Here is a 23,177-nt window from a genome sequence, read left to right as displayed (position 1 = left end):
GCTACATGCCCGGCCCATGTCCATTTCTTCTTCTTGATTTCGACTATGATAGCCTTAACCCCCATTTGTCCCCTAATCCACTCTGCTCTCATCTTGCCTCTCATGGTTACACCTACCATTTTTCTTTCCATTGCTCGCTGCGTCGTCCTCAATTTAAGCTGAACCCTCTTTGTAAGTCTCCAGGTTTCTGCTCCGTAGCTAAGTACCGACAAGATACAGCTGTTATATACCTTCCTCTTGAGGGATAGTGGCAATCTACCTGTCATAATTTTGAGAGTGCTTGCCAAATGTGCTCCACCCCATTCTTATTCTTCTAGTTACATCAATCTCGTGGTTCGGCTCCGCGGTTATTACCTGCCCTAAGTAGACAGTCTTTTACAACTTGAAGTGCACTATTACCTATCTCAAAGCGCTGCTCTTTTCCGAGGTTGTTGTACATTACTTTCGTTTTCTGCAGATTAATTTTAAGACCCCAATTTGTCCCCCGAGTTACTCAACAATGCAATGTCTTCGGCGAAGTGCAGGTTACTAAGGTACTCTCCATTAACTCTTATCCCTAACTGTTCCCATTATAGGCCTCTGAAAACCTCCTGTAAGCAAGCGGTAAATAGCATTGGGGACATTGTGTCCCCCTGCCTTACACCTTTCTTGATTGGTATTCTGTTGCTTTCTTTATGAAGCACTATGGTAGCAGTTGATCCACTGTAGATTTCTTCCAGAATGTTTTTATATACTTCATCTACGCCCTGATTCCGCAGTGTCTGCATGACGGCTGATATTTCTACTGAATCAAACGCCTTCTCGTAATCTATGAAGGCTATGTATAGTGGTTGGTTATATTCTGAGCATTTCTCTATCACCCGATTGATAGTATGAATGTGGTCGATTGTTGAGTAGCCTGTTCGAAAACCTGCTTGTTCCTTTGGTTGATTGAATTCTAATGTTTTCTTTACTCTGTTAGCAATACATTTGTAAATAGCTTGTATACTACGGAGAGCAAGCTGATCGGCCTGTAATTCTTCAAGTCCTTGTCATCTCCTTTCTTATGTATTAGGATGATGTTAGCGTTCTTCCAAGACTGGTTTTCTTCCCATGAGGAGACACCTCGTAAACAGGGTGGCTAGTTTTTCTAACACAATCTGTCCTCCATCTTTAAGCAGATCTGATGTTACCCGATCCTCACCAGCAGCTTTGCCTCTTTGCGTGCTCTCCGAGGCTTTTCTGACTTCTATCATTACTGGTGGGGTGTCATATGGGTTACTGCCAATTCTTATAGTATTAAGTGCCAAATATATGGCTAAATAAATTATCTTGTCTAAGGGTGTATGCAGAAATTAGAAATTTTTTTTTGGTGGTGGGGAGGGGGTACCCCTTTGATCTGAAGTGGGGATCTGATCTGGGGGTGTGTCACCCCCAGGCTATGCCACTAGTCTTGGCTATTCTATAATCAGCTCTGCAAAAAGCCATGCAGGTGACACTCCATTTATCAAAGCAACATCCACACACAAGGTATTACATTAAATTAAGAAAGATTTTTCAATATCCAAACGCTACAGAAGCATTAAAATCAACAGCACAAACACAGAACACGCCCCACAGAGAAACTGCACACACGACTATCAATTCGACGCTCGTGTGTGGAGTTTTTCTCTATGGGTCATATTCGGCATCTTGCTGTTAATTTTAGTTCAGGGGTATGTACTAACCAGGCCCAAATAAAGTTTTGATACAGAAGCATTGTTTGTCATCAAGCCACGCCTGTAAGCTCATGAAAGTGGCCCAGACGTGGTGCTCCCCATGCTAAACCTAAGCCAAACCCTTGATAAGGAAAAATGCAGCAATTAGGCAATCTGGCTAAGTGAGAAAGTTTTTAAGGAGGCTCATTAAATCTGGTTTGGTAGCTCAAATTGTTTAGTTTATTCAGATTAACAATAATCATCCTCTCTGGAAATTTCCCATGGAAGGTAAATTTCTGTTGGATTGGGAACGTCATGAAATTTGGTTTCCTTATATAGAGCTTCATGTATTGGCTATAGCATTAGTAAGGGCCTTTCTCACTGAAGTGCTTCTCTTGGAGAGCAATATGTGTTAAATGATGTGCTGGAGACCAACACTTTCAGGCAATGTTTTCATAACAATGCCCATTCTTCATTACGCTCTGCACAAACATGCATATGGCTTTTATTTAAAAGGCATACATATCTACATAAAATGCAAGGGAATGTTAAAATAATAAACTTCAACACAAAACACAACTGTCCCAGTGCTTGAATGGCACTGGGATAAAGACGAGATGTAACATAGCACCAGGCCAATCTCAACACACAGTAACATACTCGCGCATCATGGTGTGCAAATATCTCATGCTAGAAAGAGTTTTAAGGCCTTGACATTCAAGACAAGTGCTAGATGTTTCGAGGAAAAACGCGCCCACAACTCTGCTCTGAAGGGACACAAGTACTCTCGCTACCTTTTCTTATTGTTTACCACAGTTCAAACATGTACGTGCTCACAGACCTACGCCACGACTTGCCTTTCGAGACACAGATTTCCACTCGCTTCTACAAGGTTCACAGACACATGCATATATTTTTCATTACTACGCACTACTGTTCACGGGCAGTCTTGCAAGTATCGTGAAGGCAGTAACTGCCCGTGCGCTCAATCACATATGCAGCTGTGAAGCAGTGTCACGTGCAACACGTGGAAACCCAAGATGCACTCTGGGTGCAAGTGCACAGTTGCATTCTTGACATGTATCGCTTGCAGACGAGAGATGGCCAACTGCATTCAAGCAATAATAGAAGGCCTGTGGTGCTCAGGTTCCCAGAAAAACAAGCTAAAGCTAAGTAGACTAGGCAAAAAACACGATTCGCACTTGTTACCTGGGAAGACGTCTTGATGTGTAAACAGCTGAAAGTTGTGCAGTATGTACACAAGAGCATGAAACAGATTGGAGCACGTTCCGAAATCGCCACGCGCAAAGTAACGACATAATTAAAATAACAAAGTGAGCTCCGAACAATGTGCTTTTATGTACACCCGACTGACCGTTACGCACTTCAACTAAGACTTTCAGAAAATTGTACAGACTAGCCAAACTCTTACAACATACCGCACCCGAGAAAGGAATGAATAATATACATGGCTGACCCTTTCACTGCAGGGCTGTCCTACTGTTGTTCCCAGAGTCCTGGGACAATCGATATCGTTGCCGCGAGATTAAACGGCGTGATTATGGTACAGTTCCTACTGGCAAGCGCATCAAGCAGCAGCTTTACACACGTTTTTTGCACTGTCACTACATGCACAAATGTTTTTCAATCAGGAAAGTAACAGATCTGCTCTTGAAATCGATGCAAACAGTGGTCATTGTTCAGGTCACTGAGCAAGCAATTCTTGCTTGACAGCAGCGGTGTCCAGTACTACTTCAAGCACTACTGTTCCTTTTTGCGAGCATAACAATACACTCCTGTCAAGAAGCTCAAACCAATAGGCTAGCAACAATACTGCTGTCAACATGCTGTACAAAAAGAGGTTCATTCTTCCATCCCCAAAAAAAGACCTGTTACTACGTTTGTGCAACTACCGTACTAGTCTAGAGTTCCTTCAGGATACAACACATATATAGGCAGAAAAAAAGAAATGTACATATGGCACACGAGAACATGAGAATGGACATTGACTGCACAGTATTACTCAGTCACCCGAACAATGTCCAATTTGCATAAATAAAATGCATTTAAATAAAACACTACAGCAGTGGTAACACAATACCTGCAAATAAGCATTTGTTCAAATGTTGCTGCGGAGATTCAACGCATGCGATGAAGTTAAACAATTTACACTTTGCAGCACACGACTGAAAAGGCAATCTTGTCATACACACCTAACATCTCACAGTGGTGGTGCATAATTGCACTATGCATATGGGTGGCAGGTTCAGTAGTAGTCCTTTTCTGCCATTGAACATCAAATACAACCTTTGTGCATGCTTTCGAAGCTAGTGAAAAATGGCCATATGCTGAAAAAAGTAGTATCTTAATTTGGTATGCCAACGAGAAAACCTGAGTCTAGCAGCCACTGTTCACAAGTCTGCCCACATGTTTCATCTCTTCGCTCCACCAAGCTCAAAGAAAACCACAGAGACATAGTGGACGTATAAGCTAAGAAGAAGTGCGAAACTGCTTGTCACAAGCTGCACACATTGGTAATAATGCTAAAAATTAGGTGAACTGGCTCTTCAAGCAACAGCTAACTAAACCTAGTCTTGAAGTTTTTCCATTATGTAACCCAGTCTTTTATCCTGACGACATTTGTTATAAAGCAAAAGCAAACTGAATCAGTTCACCTTGGCGACCGTGTCTGAAGCTGAGCATGTATTCAAGCTGACATAGAAAATAAATTATTAGATGCAAGTGACACAAGGTATCTACCATCCACCAACTCTTTTAGGTCGACGTCACTAACACTTCTTTGGACTGTCTGCCAAACTGTCGACAGAAGATATTTACCACTGCTACAGCCATGAAATAAATGTGGCTAATTACACGAATATGTGCCTTGAAAATTGCAGTCAATAGAAAGAATGGATGCATCCACCAGCATTTCTTGTAAGACACTTTCACAATACGTGAGCGGAGAATTCGTATAGGGTGTGTGCAGAAGTTAAGATGCGAATCAGCCCCACCTTTACTTCTGTTTTTTTTACCTGCCACCTGAACACAGTACTGTGGGCAATACCTTCTGAAAATAAAGACTCCCATCGCCCCAGAGCAGCCGTCTGAAAGAACAGCAATGCATAAGGAGCACGACAGCAGATAGATGGTTGAGGACGAAAAATGAAGACAAAATGAAGGCCAAACAAAAAGAGACATGGTATTGTCTGCCATATGCTGCCATCCCTCAGCAGTTCCCGAAGTCTGCAAAGTTCGCGAAGGACTCTGTTGCGGATCCCCCCGCCGTGCTAGCAAAAGGGTCTTCATCTGGCAAGGGCGGGGCGGGAGCCGCACGTGTGGGACCACTCGCGGATGCACCTCCTCCACGTGAACTAGCGAGGTGCTTGGGAGGTGCCGGCCGTGGCGGTGGCTGTTTGCCCTTCTTCGGCGGCAAGGCGGGCGTCGGGCTCTCGGCACGTGCGGCAGCCGGCACGGGCGCAAACGGGTCTGTCCCAAAGGGGTCAACGGCGGTTGCGGCCTAGGACATTGCAGTAGTAAGCACAACGCCTTTTAGCAAAGTTGGCACTTACTGGGCAGCCATGGTTACTCTTTCAAGATACAAGTGCACTCAAATCTGAATATAAAAAATTTAGATACAACGAAGTATCATTTATATCTAAGTGAAGAATAGCTTTGTAATAAATACAGTGTTACGAATAATAGTTTATAATGAATTTAGAGGTATAACAGAGTAATTTTGTGGCATGTGTGACATGTATTGAGGATTGAGTGTACATACATGCAAAGTGTAAAGACTAATCCCATGTGAAGGTAGGATTTGTGTGCAAGAACATGTCTAGATTTCACTCGCAAAATCGTAGTGGCTTGCAGTTGCATAAGACACACAAACACATACTGGTAATCAACAGTTCGAAATGATACCAAGGGTCGCAGTATTCAATGCATAACAAAAGCACAAGTGCGTCTGATTTATTACACTGTTATAACTGTCATTAGTAAAAGCAACACCATGTATAGTAAGTGTCACTTTTTATAAACTAAATCCCATTAAAGTTACACTGATCCCTACAGTATGCCCCTACAGAATGCCTCTGCCAATAATTAAGCACTGATATAAAGGCAACAGCAAGAGCTGTACTTGTTCTTCATGGAAAAGTGTAAGTACGAAAGAGAAAAAAAGGAAGTGTAAACATTTCCGACTCACTTCGGCAGGCCCAAGATTTGTAGCTCCAAAGGCTCCTTTTCCTGTTCCAAAGGGGTCAAAGGGATCTTTCGTGTCAGCTGCAACATAAAAGATCGATTTAGATGATACTTCTCATATTTTGCATGAAAACGAAATAGGCAGTTCATGCATAGATCATAATCTTTTCAAGTCTGAACATTTGTAAAGCATTTTTTCCCCTCACCATTTTAACAACTGCAAAAAATGACCCGTCAGCACTTTTTCAGCACATAGCATTACACGGAACAGCATGGTGCAAGGCTCTTTTTAGACACTGCAACATTTTTTTGGACATCGTATTGTGCTTTTGTGCTGAAGGTACTTGATTCGAATAATTTTAGATAATAAAATAAACAATATTAACTTTAAGCTTTTTATAACTTACTTGTTTATACAGAATCTTTTACGTAAATGGACCCTTGTGCTCATGAACAACCAACTTGAGCATGCTTTTCTCGAGCTTTGAAAGCCTGTCATGAGGCAGTAATAAGTCTCACTTTCAAGAGTCATTTCGTGTAGCTAGCTTACCAATAGGAACAACGTCGGGGACATCTTGAAAGCTGGCAGCAAAGTAATCATCATCCTGAAAGAGAACGTTCGATTTACAAGCAGTGCAAATGCAGGGCAAGGCACCTCTGACAATTTCTAGCAGCAACGAGAAAAAAAAAAAAGAGACAGCGCGTGAATTTGCAAAACCGTAGATGCACGGAGATGACACGTAAATGGTCCCCGTAAGAGAAGTATACTAACAGATTTAGGTGTACTGACATGTCTAGGACGCTTGCAACGCCCTCTAACACCAGCCACGGAATCCATCGAAATCGCAACATTACAGTTATATAGGTTATAATATTCCACAATACGTGCCTTTGTTTCAGCACCAAATGTGCTCTTGAAAGGATCACCAGCAAATGGGTCTTCCGTGCCACTACCTTTGAACGGATCGGCTGGAAAGAAAGTAGAAAATGAGGTCTAATGGCTACAAAAACTTTCGTCAAATGCAAAAGACTCGCAAGTCCACCATTCACTTTTCAACCAAGAGACTGCACCATACCTTGTGCAAACACTATTCTTTTTTCATTCCTCCCCACCCGTGCAATTTATTTAGGTCTGACAAAGCCTGCACAGGATTTAGGCTCATAAGTGACCAAAATTTACTTGAACAAATGGCAAGCAATGTGCTTTTCTTTTTCCATAAAACTGTCTGTGAAAATGCGAGAAAGTGAGAGAAAAAGGAACAACAAAATTTTCAGACTCCAACAAAACAAAAAGAAAGTTGCAGACAAGGCAGTCATGTTTTAGATAAACTTAACAAAAGCCCATCTACAACTGCTGGCCAAAGTTCAGCCCAACACATGCCCATTTCTACCGTGAAATGCCGACCCGAGATAGTTTGGATCAATTTTCATTTGTCTTACCTCCCTTGAAAGGGTCTTCCCCACCAAATGGATCTCCCAAGAAGCCATTCATATCGTTGAAAGAGTCTTTGCTCTTGAAAGGATCATCCTGAAAGACAGCAATGCACACACATCTCAAGAACACACACCTCAAGAACACACATGTGTGTGCATTCTGACAGAATGCACACACATCTCTGCTCCACACAAACCTATCATAAACCTACGTATGGTGACCTGTTCCCAGGGCTCAATGCAAGCTTGTTCGTTTCGTACAATAACAGCTTTTCCAAACTTTGCCGTGGAACCCCTGCCTTCTCTCTTGACACTAATGCACTCTTCAGCACTATGAAAATGGGGGACGGTACAGGAGGCGGAGCTTCTAGATCCAGATAACCATTCAAGTAGAAACGTCAAACTAACCTGTTATTTTTTATCTCGATAACCATACGTAAAACTCCAATAATACATGCCTGATAGACTTGCAAATACATAAATAGACCCTGCCACAAGTGAAATCGGAGAAAAAAAAGTTTTAAAGGCAAACATACTGGGAGGAAAATTGTGTTACGATTCCCTCCTAGCTTCTTTTTCTTCCTTCATAACTTCAAACGACATGTTTAGGCTGAGTGCATTTCACGCAAGTATTTACTGCTGTGGAGTGTTGAACTCTCAGACTCTGGTTACTATGTAAATACACTAAGAGGCACTCCCAGTGGCGCAATCACTTTGGTCAACACAACAGTTACCTTGCTCTCTTCGTCTGCTGCACTGACAAAGCTAGTAGGACTGCTGCATTCCTGCGGGAGCAAAATAAAAACCAAAGCAAAAGAAACTGAGAACTCGGGAAGGTGAGAAGCAATGCGATGATAACAAAAAAGCAAAACAAAATATGTACCAGCAAGCACGAAAGGCATTCTCTTGCATTCCATGAGCAAGCAAAAATGGAAAAAACGAAAGGTGTAAATCAGATAGAAAATGCAAGCAAAAGAAAAAGGAAGCCTGTTATTCAGCGATCTGTCTGCAAAAGTTCGCAATATGTCCGTATAGCTACACCCATTTCGTTCACCAGTCATAACTTATGTGACCCACCAGTACTATCCGTAGAACATCGCTTCATTCAGATGTTTTATTGTCAATTGTTAATACCCTTTCTTTTTCAGGCACAGTTGACACTTGGAATAATATGGACACTTCTTTGAGACAACTACCGCATGCGCATTTTGTAAAACAAGTGTCCAATTATGTAATTTAATGTTTTCATTTTTTGCTTGTTTCTTGCTACTACTCCTGCAATGTCTCAAACATGAGACAGCAGCATGTGTAGATGAATTGCTTTTCATGGTGAAAATGCAGCTCATACACAAAACAAGTTATGGCAGATTTGCTCTAGCAGTGCTAGGCCTGAAGAAAGAGCGTAGCTGGGTGGCCTTCCTTGCTTCTCTGTTTTAGAACACAGCTCTCAGGTGCACATCTCTACCTCTAGTGGTGTCACCAGTGGCGCAGCTAATATAGCAAACGAGGGGGAAAGAACGACACAGACTGCTCCAAGAAGTTTATGCAATAGCTAACGAGCTAGTGTCAGCAATACCTTGTGCCTGCTTGCGTTTCTTGTGACAACATGCCATTCGTACTCGGGCACGGGTGAGTCGGTTGACCTACGAGGCTTGGGAGAAGGAGCAGACATGCGTGTCCGGCAATTATACGAGGTCAATGGATCTCAGTGAAAGTTGCTGGGTACGTTCCTTTGCACATTTCCGTCATTTATGCCCCATTACAGGCTTGAGATATGCGCCGCTTGTTTGCAAAAGAATTTTGAAGATTATCACGAAACGCTCACCTGGCTTGCCAGAATTATTGGCAACACTGTGTGGCGTCAAGTGTGGCACGTCAACAAAAGTCACGCAGCCGATGGTACCGCTGCTTTGGCCGCTACAACGTTTATTGTGCTGGCCAGAAGGCGACAGTGGTGATGTTCGGCACGGAAAAGCTTCCTTCCTCTGTAGTATTTGGCAGGCACTTCGCTGGTCTAGCTTTCACAGCTTTTCTTACTTCGTGCCGGTGGGACTAATATATGACTTCCGGTTCTTACCGGGCCCCGCGCAACAAGTTGGGAGTCCTCCAGGCAGAGTAAGCTTCACCACTGGGGCGACACACCACAGCCCCTCGAAGCCCGCCTGTACCCTGTTTAGCAACCGATGGTTAGCTGGCCGGCACTGGGGATCTAACCCTGCACCTCCCGTAGCTGAAGCCGACGCGTACGTGCAATGCGACAGCTACGGTGACTTCCGGTTATTACCAAATAGTACATGCGTAGGCAGTGCAGTCGGTTGGGTTTTGGTGTTGCTCAGGAAGTGCAAAAATAATTTTTAATAAGCAAAAAGCCGCATTTCAGCTATTGGGCTCATGACAACAGTGTCTCAGGAACACAGAAACACCATTACCTTGGTCGAAATAGGACGGAGCTGACCTTAAAAAAACACCTCGTGAGTGGAATGCTCTAGCGAACTCTTAGATTTTGCATTTTGTTTTCCGGGTACAAGTTCTCCCATAATAAGCAAGTTTCAGCCCTAAGGCCACCATTTCTGCATCGAGCGTAGTCGGCGCCGTAACTGGAAGAGCAAATGCCGAGCAAGGCGGAGGATGAAAGACTGCAACATATGGAGGAGAGCGCGAGGAAAAGGGAAGCAGGACTGCCAGCTGGCCTACTTGAAACGAATTCATCTTTTAACCTCTGCACGAAACAAGGACAACGAAAGGGGTACACACAAACGATTGCTTGTCTGTGCATACTCCTTCCTTTGTCCTTGTTTGTCTCTCACGAAGTGGTTAAAGGAGAAGAGAAAAAGTGACAAGATGACTGGTTCCGTGGTGCCACAGTAATATCGTGCATCAGCTCGTGCATCGGCTCGTGCAACAGTGCACCCACGTGCTGCTCTTTGCTGTCTACCGGTTGACGAAGCAGCCATGCTGCACTGTCTGCAGCGCTTGATGTGAAACCCGCTGCACAAAAATAGCTCGCACCAGTCACTCTGCCTGCGGTGTCCCCCTTTTAATGTAAACCGTGCACCTGTATACAAAACAGTCACAGCCAGTTCTTTCTGAACAGTGACCGACTCAACTGGCAAAGGTGCGTCATTTGCCGGCCGTGCTACTGAACGAGCTGCTCGGGCAGAGGCTCAATGCAGCCACCGCCAGAATCAAGATATGCATGCTGCCGAAGAAGAGAAGCGTTTGTCTCAACCTATCACAATTCCAAAATGCCTAAACAGCTGCGCTCAGAATTCGCATATTGTAATTGTCAGTGAATTTTTCTTCTTTTGCGCTGCTTCTTGTGTCTTATTTTCATACATTTTTAATCTTATTTTTTCTTTCTTGCTCCCATTTCTATTTCTTCCCGTTCTCTCTAGCTCTCTTTCTCTGTCATTTTGTTTTTATTCAATTTATTTATCTTAACATTTCCTTTCCTCTCTCTCCATTTTCTCTGTTTATTTTTTTCTCTATTTCACGTGCCCATTTTCGTCTGACACTCACACTTGCAGTACACGGTAGTGGCGATTGCCCAACTCCTGTGGCACATACCCCCTTAAAGGAGCTTTCTGGTGACACAGCATGTTCTGTGGCGAGCTCTAAGAGCTTCACTGTCATAATACAGCACATTTAACTCTCCACTTCCCTGTGCTTGTCTTTGTGCAAGCTGAAATTTCTCCATTAATAGTAACCAACTCACTCAACTTTCGGTTCTGGGGTGAACCAAGGTGATCAACAAATACAGTAGTCTACGTTTGGAGCCAAATGTCATAGGGCTGACAAAATGCGTAGAAGCCTACAAGTTATGCCTTACCACGAGTGCAGCTCAGCAAAAATGAAATAAAAGCCTCGAAGCTGTTGAGTTTATTGAAACCTATCTAGTCTTTAGAGCCCTTTACCAAAGGCATTTTGGAAAAAGCTTAACTGAATGAATAAAAAAAAATCGAATGTAAGTTGACTGATGAAGACTGCACAGCCTTAAGGTTAGTGTCAACTTCAAGGGGAGTATAAAAGCAACACCATTAGTTTTATTTAGACCTCTCAGACAATAGGTAGCTGAGAAATGAGCCACTGGAGCCTTCACACGCCGAATGCCATGTGGGTACATAGCTAGACAAAATACAACACAAAAATTGGTCACAGACCACATCGAAAATGTTTGACGATGTTTATGGCAGCATTTCATATCTATCCGCTCGCTATGTGTCTGGATCGACTGAATTCCTGTGAAATACTTCACTATTTATATATTGATTGTATCCTAGATCCGAACAAGACATTACAGAGGGAAGTTGGTTACAGGTTACATGGCAAGTTGTACAACAGAAGTAAGATTTGACATGTGTAATTCAGTACAAATCCGACGAGTGAAAAATCAAAGATATTATAAGGTACTCAATAAAAAACGCAAGACAACAACAACAAAAAGCTATACATACAAAAAAAGCACAAATAAGGCAAAAAATATAGCGGTAAAGAATATCACATTCCAGTTAGTGTTATTCCAGGCAGTATGGAACAAGGAAATATGACTAATAGTACGTATGCAAAGTTTTTTGGGAAGCATTTACACTACTGACGATGATGCAACATAATGCATACATGAATATCACGCCATGTTGTGTGGTGAAAGATTTTATGAAATAGTGATAAACAAGAAACCAAAATGAGCATGAAGGAATGTTCTATTGAGGCAGCAAAGGGTGCTCATGTTGCTATTCTGCTATCTTGGATGAAGCTGCTTGTCCCTGTGTACATTTTGTAAATACATTTCTTTATTTCGGATACTCTCAGCCCTCTGGCATATTCGTGACGGCATGAGGCACCAACGTAATGTAACAGAGCTCCACAGCGGCGACTGCAACAGTAACGGTTGTCTTTTCTCAGCTTGATGACCGTGGCACATTCTGGTTGCCAATGCATGAACATACAAGAAAGAATTATTGCTTGGATGATACGCTTTTGTTTCTGCCTGAAAGGAACAGCAAGAATGCGAGTGATATTCCAATCGTTGTCTTCACCACCTCGATGAGGCATTCTTTTGTTCGTCTAGTCTTGCTACTATACGACAATGGCGTTTAGCATGGAGTGCCATTTTGTCCGACCACACAATGAGATAGAAAGCGAGTGGTGGCTGACCGTGTTGGAGAGCTGCTGGTACTCCGGCTCAGCCAGCCCCGTGGACAGCTGGTCCTCCCGCAGCAGGGACTCCGGTACCAGGCCTGGGTCGCCGGCTTGAAGCGCACGCTCGACTTGCGATACCCACGTCTTGAGCTGCACATGCTGCTCCTCCAGAGCCACGTGTCTTGCCTTCACCTGAGAAGCCACGCAACGCAATCTGCACCCAAGGTCTACGAAAAGTTGCAGCACCCGTAGTGCATTCGCCAAAGATGACACGAAGACGAAAACCATCTTTTTTTTTTTTTTCTTCTCTGTCAATATACTAATAATACCTCCCCCCCCCCCCCCCCAAATACTTTTGGCACTTAATAGTTCTGGACTGCAGTCCCGACCAGTCCACCTTTGGCCAAGCGACAACGTCATCTGATGTCATCGTGCGATGTCACAATGATGTCGCAAATTTTGGCAATCTGCGACACCATCGCCTAACTTTTTTTTTGCATCACCCAAGTCGACGCTGTCGACAGTCAACTTTAGAATTTGATAAGGAATACAACAGTCTCGCCTTGACAAACCATCTCCATCTCTGAAACTTTCCAAACGTCGACTCGTGACCGCACTAAATACACAACACATACAGAAGAATGCTTCTCTCTGCCTTGGTGCTTCAGCATAAACACAACAATAAACGAATAACACATTGATTAGCTTTCATAAAAAAGAATGAAGTCAAGCAGCACTAGTACATCAACATCTATAAATTTTTATGGACTGTTTCACCACGAGTAGAGACTTGGCAAGCAAGAAAGCAAAAGTAAAGTACAGATGGTGTGTCTTTCTTCACTGTTGCACCCGTAAGTTATGACAAGGCCTCCAATGAAATCTGTCCTTGCCTAGCCCCTTCCTTATTTAGTAAAATCTCCAGTGGCCTTCCTAAACTACACGATGAGTTACAAAGCGTGCCTAGGTGGTGGATTGCAGATCAATATTGACAACCTGAAGACCTTTGACATGCGCTCAAAGTATGACACACATGCATTCTTGTACACTACTTGGGCATGGACACGACTGCACTACCAGCAGCACATTGCTGTACCCCAGGCCCAAAACCAGGGGCAGTGCCCTAGGGCCCCACCCCCTGCACCTAAAAATATGCACGAGCAACAACAGAAACTACAAAACACAACAAAAAGGAAAAAGAGGTGATCATGAACCAAATTTTTTGCTAAGAAAAGCTATCTCTTTTGCAAACAATGACACAGATGGTTTTCTAACACAATGAACCTTGTCCTTTTCGATAAAGTAGGCTTCTGAAAGTACACATGCAGAAAATGCAGTGCTTCTTATGTGCGCCAGAAAAGCGTGCTGCACACCCACATGCTGCGATGTGCGCAGCAAAACGCGCATGTCAGTCCCCTAGCTTATTTTTGGTGTGTGCTCCTTTAACTAGCCCATCCAAGTACCTCTCGGTTTATCAGACTCTTCTCTCGCCGAGAGTTGCGCCTAATTTTCAAGATTGCACGTTCCAACCAGCCAAGCAGCAAGCTCTATAACAACCATTGCCGACTGTCTACAAAGTACACATGCATACCTGACTGATTTGCAGCTGCGTCTCCTGCTGCGCTTGGCTAAGTGCCTGAAGCTGCGCCTTCTGGCTGTCGATCTCGGCTTGCAGGGAGGATTCTTCTTGGCAGAGACCCTTGAGCTCCGCCCGCTTCTGCTCCATTTCGTGCTCTTGCTCCTGCAAGGAGAAATTTCCATTCTGTTAACCCTAAATGCAAAACTACTGAAACTTGAAAATGCTCTCGTAATGCCACTAAACTTGATTATCTGTTGCAGCTATTTCCGCAAACACCTTCTGTTATACAATCTTTTAACAGTTAAGTCATGGAGTAGAAAAGACGAGAGCTTTACTAATAAGAAAGCACCAAAGATTAAATTTAGCCACTGATCGAGGATCTTAAATAACTGTTGAGGTTTTACGTACCAAGGCCGCAGTATAATTACGATAAACACTATAGTGGAGAGCTTTAGAAATATGGACCACCTGGGGCTCTTTAACGTTCATTTGAACCTAAGCACATGGTACTGCAGCATTTTGCCTTCATCGAAATGCAGCCACCATGCCGGCTTTCGATCGCATGACTTTTCGGCCAGCAGGTGAGCCCCATAACCAACGCGAAATTCGGGTGGCAAAAAGCCGGAAGCTTTGCAAGTCTATACTGTCAGAACAGTTAGTATGCATGTGCACCCAAAATTTCTGCAATGACGTAAAATCACAAACGAAAGTATCATAGCTGTATCAAAAGCAGCAGAAGACAACAAGCTAAAGTACAGCTAACAGGCACACAATAAGTGCTGAAATTCATAACAAAGGCATAATGGACTCACTTCTAGAAGCTTTGTCTGCTCTTCAACCTGCTTCTTGAGTGCTGTCACCTACATGCAAACACAGGCAAAAGAGAATGACACATAAGGTGGCCAGACGGCCAATCCGGTTTCATTTGGGTGAAAGCACCAGGAAGCTCTGCTGTAGGAGTAAAGTTCATTTCGACATGGCACTGAGAGGAGAGACGGACATGCAGAATATTGATAAGCGTGCAAGAGGAGAGCGCTCAGACTTGACACTCATGGAAAAACGACACCTTTTACAAGTTACTACATAATACGAACTCTTACATCAAGCACAACAAAACAACGAAATATGCAACCATTAAAAAGAAGCTCGTTGAACAGGACTCCGAAAGACAGGTGTAAACTCCCTTTCTTGAAAACATGATGTACGTGAATCTCCACAACCATAGGCGTGTGCACACCAGGGGCAGGGGCAAAGTCAGCCCCACACATTAACATAACAGAAAGGGGGGTGTTGTGTGCCGAGGCAGACCTTTGCTCCCCCCACCCTACCAAAGGGATACCCTGCACACGCCCATGTCCACAACTATGCTAACAAAGTTTAACGGCTGCGAGAATTCTCGTGGTTACGCGATTAAAGAATAAATAAGCAAAGATGTCACACATTTGACCATATGCCGAACTTGTCATGAGAAGATTGAACTGCGATGCAACAGCTATTGCACAGTACGTGCTGCGCATGCAGACAAGAAAAAGCAGCCATGCTAAATTCACGCAAAACAAACAAACAAAAGGCTGATATATCATGCTGGCAGAAAGCAGGGAGGGAAGGAAAAACACTCGTACACTGAGCACGAGCCATCAAAGCCTGAAGAGTAAAGATAGCGATGAGATATAAAGTAACATTGGTATGTACCTTCGCTTTCTCTTCTTCAACCTCCTCTCTAAGTTCTGTTAGGTCGCTATCTAATGCTGCCCTCTAAAGAAAGCAAGAAAAAAAAAAAAGACATGCATGTCTATTCATGACCATCCCACTTGATTCAGGCACGTGGTCTGCAAATGCAATCAAATCGCAGGGAACAAAATGATGCCCTCCGGTTGAACCCATTTAAAGCAAGTCTCGATGTTTAAAAAGCAAGACGGCACATGCTTAAATTTATGCTAAAGTGAAGTAGTGGCCGACCTGGAGGTTGTCAGAACATGATAAACAACCAATAAGCCTTGAAACCTCACTACTTAAGTTTTAATGACTCTCCTCTCAATGGTATAGGTTAATTAAAAAAAGGTTTCAATGAGCACAATGTTTCCCCCTAAAGACAGTTTCAAATTGTTTTTATAGTTTTAGAAGGTAAAGCAATTCAAGATGCTGCAATAAATGGGTTGTGCGGAAGAGCGTAAAATTTCAAAATATAAAAAAGTAAGCAAAACATGTCAACAATCTTGTCAGAGCTACTTTGAAACATGTACCTGGAAAGCAGCACTGAGTTTCTTTGAAACAGTCACATTATAAACTTAGCATGGCAGCCCCGAAGAGGAGGTATGGCAAGCCGATGTATCTCCGAGGTTATAAGATCACGGCTCCATAGTTTGTCTTTCAGTTCAATTAAAGTGCTACGCATAATTTAATTTATACTTGCTTCCAAATTTGAATTCCCGCCTCCTTTTTCGTAGGTAATAAATTTTTCAGAATCGTATCATGATCTATGCTCACATCGTGATCTTAGACTAAGTTGAACTAAGCTCGTAAGGATTCATGAGAGAAAATAATGTGTGCAAACAAAAAGTTCTTTTGTGCCTGTATTTGCACGCTTTACCTTTCATCAGAATCTTCCTGTGGATTGTAGAAATACACAACACTGCTTTTCGACTGTCAATGAAGTATCGTAGGTTATAGGAACTACATAGCAGTAGTTCCTTGCCTCACGAATGGCGAACAAATTGTGGCAACAGTGCAACAATGCCCACAGTGCAAAATGCAAGGTTTGGGGTGTTTTCTACACAGATACATGCAAATGCAGCATTCAGGGGAATGAATTATTCAGCTCGATTCCACAACAACACCACAGATGCCAAGTGCTCACGGCGCACAAAGCAAAGAACAACCGTCTAAAACATGATCATGCATGTACTTTAAAACTGTGCAAGGCACCTTTAAAGTGCACTATATATTATGCTGTTTAGCAACGGTGGGTTGCATAATATGAGACTTCCAAAATGCTTCACCTATGACACATCCCCTACTTCCTAACCACCTCTAGCACATGCAGCTAGCAAAAGCACAGCCTTCGAGATCTGTCATTGCTACTTATAGAGTATCGTTACTGGGATGTGGATTTGGGCTTGACTTATCACACTGCACCAAATCCTTTCCTTGACAGTTGCGAACTTGTGCCACAGGTTTGAGAAAACCTGTAGTCGTTTAAGTAGGGGAGTTCTCATTTGCTCTTGTAATACCACCACTGTTCATTAACTGTTTACTATTAAGGCAAGTGGAAGGGATCATACGTAGTTAAAGGTAACACTACTGCCTTCCTATCTCATTCACGACTGAATTATTCCTCCACTTTGACTGACAGCAGAAGCGCAACAATTGCCGAATACAGACTGACCAAGTCAAGAACAACTAGCGGATTATTCTGCGGATTTTCAGAGATGCGAACATTTGTATCCCAGATCGTCCCAAATTTTTAAATGGCCCACACCAAGTTTGACTGCACAAGAGTGCGAACCATCACCACCACCAGTGTTTGTTTACTGCCACCATAAAAAGGCTGGTAATGTAGTTTGAACAAGCATCAGATACTCCCAACAAGTGAAGATGGGGAGAAAGGCCTCTGAAACCACATCCACCATTGTAAAGAGTCAATAAACATTATTACAAAACCCAAGGCTACAAGTGTGCAAGGAAGATCATTATGAAAGGCCCTGAACTAATTTTTAACCAGGTAGATTTCCTTACTGCAAGTTGAAACCTGCACAAAAGAAAATGAAGCGTTAGTTCACATCGATTGAGCCTCACCCTTCTTTTTTTATCTTAAAGTACATTAACGTCATTATACTATGGCAAAGCGTGGACTGGTGCCAGCTGGTATGCAGGTATTTTTAATTAAAATGAGCAGAGCTTTTGCAGCAGTGAACTATGCTATACTTACATGCTGGTTTAACGGTCTTGTAAACATTACCATCATAATTAAGTGCTTGCTACTGAACATCACAAGATGAACCTTGTCATAAGATACCACCCTAACACTGCCGCAGGTCACTGCAGTCAATTTAAGTGTGCAGGCGACTAAAGAAACGCCGAAGAAAAAAATGCCACAAAGGCCTATCGTATAAGCCGCCTTTTTTTATCATCTTGGCGAGGTGCACCCTTTACATGGGACGAGGCCATTTGGTTAATTCATTCCCCTACGAGCATGAAATTGACATTCTTTGATGATCACACATCACTATGCAAGCGGACGCTACACTTTTCATGATGAATTCATTCATTCATGAACACTCGCCTACACTACTGCCACCACTACTACTTTTGCACAGTACAGCACCACAATCAGACTAAGTCTAATCCTGTGCAACCCTTAATTCCTAATATTCCTGCTATTTGAAGCCCTTAACAGTTACAGTAAAAGCTTGTTAATTTGACCCTCGTCAATTAAGAAAATCTGATAATTCAGACATGTTCTCTGGGCCCAGCAAGCTGTTTATTGGAATCAGACTCTCGTTAATTCGGCCATATTTGACAACAGCCAGGTAAGTTCAGACGATCCTTAAAGCATGCTGAGCACGAAGCACCACAAATGTGCGACGCAAAAGAGCGAAAATGGCAGCTACCGACAACCCAAAAAGAGGCAGCTGTGTACAGATTGGCTATCATCAGTTATTGATTGCGGATCCTATGCTTGGAAGCTTCGTTTTGACTTTATGCAATGCGCGCGGAATGTCGCAAAACATGTTGGGAGTTTTTAAAAATGAAGAGCTTTCGGTTGTGGTATGCATATTGGCATAAAACTTGCTTGCCACATCACGATGGACAAATGATAAGTGGCAAGCCATTTTACTTCCAATGAACTGTTGTCACGTGCATGTGGTAGTGTTGGTAGTGGCGGTAATAAAAGAGATGCAGAGGATGTTTCAGGCTAATTCAAACACTGGAGTCTTGCGCCGTGGTCGCACAGGGAATGAAACCACAGCACGAATATTTTGGCTTTTAAAGTGCTCTTATGCAAAATATGTGCAAGGTTTATGTACTCATAAAATAATCAATGTATATTGATGTAACCGGCATTAGCACATTGTTTTCTTGATGCTTTTGATAATTAGGTTCAATCGGACATTTTTTTCGGTCGCATGAAATTCAAAGTAACGATCTTTTACCATACTTGGAAATCATCAGCTTGAATGTACATCACTACTTAAAAGCAGCGCCGAAAAGTGAATTACCATACTTTTGCTCACGGTTGTTTTTCCTACCACTTCAAGCCTGCCAGGTGTGGCTCTTGGATGCTTATTAAGTGGTACATTTAGCAGTAGTTACAATACAGTTATCTTCCCATAATGCTTATATATATATATATATATATATATATATATATATATATATATATATATATATATATATATATATATATATATATATATATATATATATATATATATATATATATATATAGAGAGAGAGAGAGAGAGAGAGAGAGAGAGAGAGAAAAACCAACTATACCTTATGACAACAACTTCAGTAGTAATAGAACAGGGCAGGTTACAGAGCTACTTCCGGGACTATGAAGTGCCAGCTAGATTTTTTAGAGTTCTTTCCGGACAAGAATTTCGACGGCATCTTGTTATTGGTGAAAATGAACCAGAATATTTGCATTTTAAGACTGCAACGAACCCAGTAAGAGTTCTTTAAACTAATGAAGCCGCATGGGTGCAAACATAAAAACTTAAATTTGTTATGTCACACGAAAGTGGCAGCAGGTACGAGGTTCTAGCCCAAAGTAGTAGTGCTTGGCATTTCTCCCGGCTTTCAGCGTCCCACAACAAAATTGAAGCAAATACACTTTTTACAGTATGATTTGTCAACATACACTGATTCGGTGTCTCGCTCTGGTGTTCCTTAATAAGGTACTGAGGGATGCTAAATTTGGGGAAGATTGCACGTGTACATGATAGACTCCATTCATGCTTAGCAAGTCTGATATCTGCGACGCAGTTCACCTGAGCGCCAAGTTCAGCGAGCCGCTTCTGAGCTTCATTTTTCTGCGTGTCCAACTGCTTGAGCATGGCCGACACTGTCTCGATCTCACTCTCGAGGTTCCTCAGTTCCACGTTCTTTGTCTTCTGGTCCGTCTCTGCCTGAATGATTTCCTGCTCTAGTGTAGACTTGTCTCTGTAGCCAAATAGGTCAACATAGGGTAACTATCAGTCTACAAAGAGACAGCCTAACATGACTCAGTAATACCCGTTAAAAAAACAGTGAAGAGACTTTAGTCAGTGACTTAGTTAAAATGACTTAGCAATACTTGATATAGGTTATCTTAAAACACCTTGATGCCCTCTTCTGTCTTCTCTTCCTTCTGTGATCGTTAGGAGGCTTACATACATACTCCTTTAAACATAAAATTAACTGTCTATAGATATAAAAAAAAAGGATGTAATCTTTATAGCATATGTCTGCAAGAGTCCAATTGACACAGTGCGCTGATCACAGTGAAAAGAATACTGTGCAAGGCATACAAATTTCTTTTGGCTTACTTTCAAAACGCACCCTCCTGCAAATTTACGAAATTACCAAGCCCCCCCAATGCTGAAAAATTTTCACACCAAATGCTGAATTCTAGTCAAATGAAACTACTGCACCCTTTTAACACATTAGCCTTCCAAGGGACAGCAAAACAAGTTTTCAGGGCCATGAACTTTGATATGATTAGTGAACCAAGGCAGTAGCTTTCAGTTTAAATCTGCCGCACAGGGTGCAAAAATTTTCTTAATTTTCTGCTTATAAAAAAAAATTCACCGTTTTCAGCAAACGAAGGAAATGATGCATCGCCTAGCGTTTTCTGTCTTTGCCCCTAAGTAAGCTTAATCTGCATAATGCAAGCATACGAATTTCACTGCAGAGATTGGTCAGCTAAAACTTTATCCGTGATGACTCTTGGTTACTTCATTTATTACGCTGTGACATTGACTGTTACACAGATAAACAGCACACAAGGGAGCCTTCTGCACGAGTCCACCAAGTGTACTGCCCGTTTCAGAACATGACCTCAAGAAAATTCAACCGAACTAAAGATCCTGAAAGTAACAATAAGCATCACCATGATGGCTTACAAGCTCTACCCACGAAATATAAACTAATGTGGACATTTGAGTATGTGGACTCTTACAAAATACTTTCCCGGAGTTTCTTCTGTACCTGGATATTTCAATTTTTATCATCCTCGTAATATTGCAATGTGCAATTGAAAATCCGTGAAGACTTTTCTGGATGCAGCTAGCAACATGTACAACAAAGGGGTGAAGTATAAAATGTGTAAAAAATGTAGGGGTAATACAAGAAAAGGCAACTTGCATCTGCAATGTCTTCATCTCATCAACGATCATGTCAAGCTCCTTGTTTCCTGAAGTAGGAGCACTTAAAGGTGGCGGGGTCGAACTTGTCAGCCCTTCCAGGCCTACCAGGGCACCACCTCCGTCCTGCAGATTGGGATTACGCTACAGTAATTTGTACACCTCCCACAACCGTAGAGTTTCCTAAAATTACCTAGAGGGGACTCTGGCACTGCGATCGTTAAGCGGCCATGGGAATGATGGGTAGTGCATGGATTTGCCTAATCTTTGTGCTTACAGGCTACTAACGTGCTTGTGGCTTCATTTCTTGCTGTATCTTGGTTTTGTTTCGAATCAAAAGAACAAACCGTATTGAATTTTTCGTGACCAAATTCGAATTAGTGAGCCTAAAAAGTTAAGGTGGTGAAGTGCAACTGTTGAACATTTGCCGATTGTTGTTTTGTGACAAAGCAGCTCCAAGACACACGAAGCCAGAAGAACGAAAATTAGGCAAATCCATGCACTACCCGCCGTTCCAATGTTCGCTGAAGCGCCATGAATTGCAGCTGCCATAGAGACTAGTGCCAGAGTTCCCTCTTGTGTTTATTTAGGACACTATGCCCCCAACTTCCCTCTACACTAGAAGGAAACCGAACATCAGAATTCCTTAACCAAAACTTACCAGCGAACCAACTGCCGATGTCTGGAGCTTTGGCCTAAGTGAAGGTGGTACCATTTCAGGTGTCAGAGTGGTCGGTAGTGGAGCACCTTTTGTTCTCTCTGCTGCCAAGTGCATGGCAAGGGCAAATTGTTCGGCGTTCAGGCTACCATTTTGCTTCGTGTCACACAAATTCCTGTCAGAAAAGAGGCAACCACAATGTTGCTGTGTACAACTTCACTCACTTCACGAAGCATGTGAAGCAAAATAATAAGTGTTGGGCTTTGATGTCCCAAAACCACCACACGACTGAGAGACGCTGTAATGGAGGGCTCCGGATATTTCGACCACTTGGGGTTCTTTAATGCGTACCCAAATCTAAGCACACGGACCTCAAGCATTTTCACCTCTACCAAAAATGCGGCTGCTGCGGCCAGGATTCGATCCTGCAACCTGCGGGTGAGCAGACAAGTGCCTTAGCCACTAGATTACCGCGGTGGGTGTGAGGCAAAATCAGTGCACCGGCCGAAACAAAGTAGATGAACGGTTTTTAGCAGAAAGAAAAAATTCAAAAAAGAATGCAAATGGGAAAATTCAGTTTTATAAGAAAACTAAGTTTCCCCAAAAAGCACACTGCTAGAAGATTTTAGTCTCTACTTCAATTCTTTGCAGCAATGTGAACATATGCTAGCAAACTATTCTCCCACGAAAATATTACGTAGTAATACATGCACATCTTTAATGAGGTACACCTTAGTTGCCGAGTTAATATAGCTGAAGTTTGTTATAATAAAGCAGAGTATCGTTATGACAAAAGCTTTGATATAGGCAATATATGTTGAAAGTGCCACACACACATGCATGCGCACACATTCATTTTAAACATTTCAGGGTCACTTTGTTATATCTGATAAGTTTAATCTCCTTGCTTATGTCGAGGCTGCAGTGTCATAGATACCGTAAGTAGCGAACACTTGCTCGCTTCGGAGAACGACACCTCGGCAACCTAAACTAAACTGCAGACTCTTGACCGTGCTAGTCGTTCTCTTTCAACTGCACTGAAGCCTCACTATAAAACAAAGTTACATCTTACAAGAAAATAAGCCTGTTATACTGTCGGACCCCTTTATACAAGACACCCTTGTGCCCACAGTAAAATACGGGTT

General features: G+C 42.6%; 1 protein-coding gene across 3 annotated transcripts in view; it reads right to left on the bottom strand.

The window, feature by feature from the left end:
* Positions 1-4,690: 4,690 nt before the first annotated feature.
* The window catches only part of Eps-15 (Epidermal growth factor receptor pathway substrate 15), a 35,684-nt gene continuing 17,197 nt past the window's right edge, over positions 4,691-23,177 (bottom strand). The window contains exons 11-23 of one of the 3 annotated variants that reach the window (XM_037432475.2): positions 22,036-22,207; positions 21,376-21,500; positions 20,022-20,193; positions 15,721-15,783; positions 14,841-14,888; positions 14,041-14,190; positions 12,468-12,644; positions 8,048-8,098; positions 7,320-7,407; positions 6,769-6,848; positions 6,430-6,484; positions 5,884-5,960; positions 4,691-5,196 (exon numbers count right to left, since the gene is read on the bottom strand). In XM_037432475.2, the coding sequence (XP_037288372.2) occupies positions 4,906-5,196; positions 5,884-5,960; positions 6,430-6,484; positions 6,769-6,848; positions 7,320-7,407; positions 8,048-8,098; positions 12,468-12,644; positions 14,041-14,190; positions 14,841-14,888; positions 15,721-15,783; positions 20,022-20,193; positions 21,376-21,500; positions 22,036-22,207 (1,549 nt within the window). In that variant the 3' untranslated portion in view covers positions 4,691-4,905. The remainder of the gene's footprint in view (positions 5,197-5,883; positions 5,961-6,429; positions 6,485-6,768; positions 6,849-7,319; positions 7,408-8,047; positions 8,099-12,467; positions 12,645-14,040; positions 14,191-14,840; positions 14,889-15,720; positions 15,784-20,021; positions 20,194-21,375; positions 21,501-22,035; positions 22,208-23,177) is intronic. The other 2 variants (XM_037432476.2, XM_037432477.2) reach the window with 2 other exon arrangements.

The sequence above is a fragment of the Rhipicephalus microplus genome, chromosome 10 (assembly GCF_043290135.1).
Source record: "Rhipicephalus microplus isolate Deutch F79 chromosome 10, USDA_Rmic, whole genome shotgun sequence".
Classification (NCBI taxonomy): domain Eukaryota; kingdom Metazoa; phylum Arthropoda; class Arachnida; order Ixodida; family Ixodidae; genus Rhipicephalus; species Rhipicephalus microplus.
Note: the sequence above shows the minus strand (reverse complement) of the source record. Positions and strands in the feature narration are given on the sequence as shown.